This window comes from Sciurus vulgaris (assembly GCF_902686455.1).
Source record: "Sciurus vulgaris genome assembly, chromosome: 19".
Classification (NCBI taxonomy): Eukaryota; Metazoa; Chordata; class Mammalia; order Rodentia; family Sciuridae; genus Sciurus; species Sciurus vulgaris.
This window is the reverse complement of record NC_136480.1, coordinates 28,760,457-28,763,470: the sequence shown is the minus strand read 5'-3', so window position 1 is coordinate 28,763,470 and position 3,014 is coordinate 28,760,457. Positions and strand designations below refer to the sequence as shown.

Genomic DNA, 3,014 nt, shown 5'->3' with positions numbered 1-3,014 from the left:
GAGTCCCTGGTGACATCTCTGAGAGACATGTGGTTTAATTTTGTTTTTGCCATGCACACATATCCAGGTAGATGGGTTTAACAGAAGAAGGGTGACTTTGCACTGTATTTCATAGCAAAGATAAATAATTTCAAATCAAACACATTTTCTCATTTAACAGAACTTATCCATCAATGGCTAATATGCATTGTCCTTCCCCACATATATCTCAAAATATTAATTTTATGTTTTTCAGTGGCAATGAACACCAAAGGACTGAATGACGCATAGCTATGAGCCACAGAATCTGGATACAGTAGAATATTGGATCATCATTCAGTGTGATTCTGGCATAGTTGATAATGCTGTCCAAAATGGACATGACCACAAAGCAACTCAAGAGCAGCAGGATTGTCTGTGTGGCCCTCAGTTCTGGGGATGATATTGGAGACAGGCTGGTTCTGTGAAAATGCTGGGACAGCCTCCTATGCCTGCACAAGAGAGCCACCATGTATCCATTTGAGATGGTCATTATTCCTATAAAGGTAGCTTCCCTGAATGTGAACAGGATGAAAAAGACATCCCGGAGGAAGAAGCTTATGAGCAAAAGAGAGAAGGATTCTGTGATATATAGAAAGTTGTCTGAGGTCAAATTGTGAGTAGTAATAATGGAGATTAAGAGGTGGCTACGAAAATATGAATTGACACACAGGAAAAGAAGGAAAATCAGTTTCTGATGTGAGGATTTATCTTTGAACTTGGCCAAACAGGAGCTTCTGGGGCTGAGGGTGATGAACTGGAGGACACTAAGCAGACAGGTAGTACAGGTGGAGAAGTCTCTCATTAACCTGTACAGGTTGATAAGCAATTTACATGTCAGGTCATCCCATCTTCCACCCTGTGGTGTAAAAATGTCTGCAACTATGATGCCATTGATTACCAGCATTAACAGGTGGATTAGGGCCAGGAGACCAATAGGCAGGTCAGTGGGCTTTGTCTTCTGACTAGTAATACACAAGGAGATGTGAAAGAGAAGAAGAATGATGTTGGCCAAGATCCCAATTCCAATTCCAATATACAGTGTTTCTCATGTGAGCATTACTGTATGACTTGCTGGTTTTGCTCATCTTATGGGGAAAGAATAATTTTGTGACCACCTTAGGAAAAAAAAAAAAAATAAGAAACTGTATATTTTGCAATTATAACTTCTTTCATTAATTCAATGAACACCACTTCCATCCATAAAATAAAGATGATGCATCCAGATGTATCTTTATTTCACATGAAAACACAGTTCTTTTGTTGTGCACAATGGTGCCTGAAATTCCAGTGACTTGAGAGGCTGAGGCAGGAGGATTTAACAGTTGAAGAGAGTGAGGAGACCTAAGTGAGACTCTGCTTCAAAATACACAGTGAAAAGAATTGGGTGTAACATGGTGCTGGTGCATCTCACCATGAAAGATTCCCCAGCACAAAATCCCCAAACAAAACTTGAGTTTTGTTTCTCACCCTCCAGGACCCATTCCTATGCCCTCCTTTTCCCAGCATCTCCCAATCTTGGTTGAAATATATGTGCCATTGGGGCCTCTACAATGGTGTACATAGTGGTAATTTAATTTTCTTGCATTTCTTAAGAAATGCCAACTGGGCACATCAACACACTCATGTAAAGCCAGTGGATAAGAGAGAATTGAACATTGGAGGCCAGCCTCGGCAACTTATTGAGGCCCAAAGCAACTTAGAGAGACCCCATCTGAAAATGAAAAATGAAATGGGCTGGTGATGTGGTGGGTTAAGCACCCCTGGGTTCAGTACCTGGTAACCAAAACAAAATCCAAAACAATAAAACATGGCTATATATTTTAGAAGATGCTTCCTTCTGATTATCTCCTGTCTGAGATTTTCTGGAGAAAGAGTCTTACTTGATTTTCATGTGCCAGACATTATTTGTCAGGTAGATAACACCAGTTCTACACTTTTGGGTGAATTTTATTTGGGTTGATTGCAGGAAACTGGAAATGAGGTCCTCCCAAGCAAAGAGTGTCCATACATTAGATTTGCATGAAGCTGTTTCCTGTTGGCACCATGTTCATACTGATTTATTTACTGCCAGACCAAATATTTGTAACATATAAAGAAGGAAATGTTGATGTGAAGACTGAAGTTGGAATCGTTGAATTTATGTATATGAACTGCCAATTTTACTAGCATCAGCTTTAGCACTCTCTGATGCTGAGGACCATTCATATCAGCTATCAATATAGTCATGTATATTCTGGAGGTATTGCGTGTGAAAATAAGAAAGTATGCAAACCAACCTAGAAAGTCCTTGTAGCATATAATGAAACATCTATAAATGTTGGCTTCTACTTTTATTATCATACAATTCTTCATGCATGAGACTTGAGATAATCAATTCAGTCCTTTTAATAACAGATCAACTCTGTTGCTACCTGAAACAAGAGGACAGATATTAGAAAATAAACCGCTGGATATGGTGGCACCTGCCTCTAATAACAGCAGCTCAGGAGGCTGAGGCATGATGATTGCAAGTTCAAATCCAGCCTCAAGGTCTTAGTGAGGTCATACGCAACTCAGCAAAACCCTTTCTATAATTAAAATGTTAAAAAGGGTTGGGGATGTGGCCCAGTGTTTAAGCAACTGTGGGTTGAATCTCTGGTACAAAAATATAAAGAAAAGAAAGAAATTTCCAGCATAGTAGAATGTTTGCATAAACCCTATAAGAAAACTGTGATTATATTTAGGTCTACCCATGGAATTTTCTGGTGTACCTGTACACGTCACACTTCCTTAATCCTCCAGCAAGGATAACTAACCTCTTTTAGAATATTCCTGGTCTGTTCTCCTCACTTTTCACTATCCTCCTGGCTTTCCACTCTCTCTAGTGTGCACCCTTTCTTTTCTTTTTCTATTTTCCTCTCATTATCTCTCTTACCCTGCAGGGAGACTCACTTTTCTCTATCTTCCTGGCTTTCCACTCTCTCTAGTGTGCACTCTTTCTTTTCTTTTCTATT

The 3,014-nt window shown here is 39.5% G+C and overlaps 1 protein-coding gene across 1 annotated transcript; it reads right to left on the bottom strand.

Moving 5' to 3' along the window:
- Positions 1-208: 208 nt before the first annotated feature.
- LOC306650217 (vomeronasal type-1 receptor 50-like) lies at positions 209-925 on the bottom strand (the record flags this gene model as incomplete). Its single annotated transcript, XM_079122065.1, has 1 exon — positions 209-925. The coding sequence occupies one exon, from the start codon at positions 923-925 to the stop codon at positions 209-211; it is 717 nt and encodes a 238-aa protein (XP_078978191.1).
- Positions 926-3,014: the final 2,089 nt, after the last annotated feature.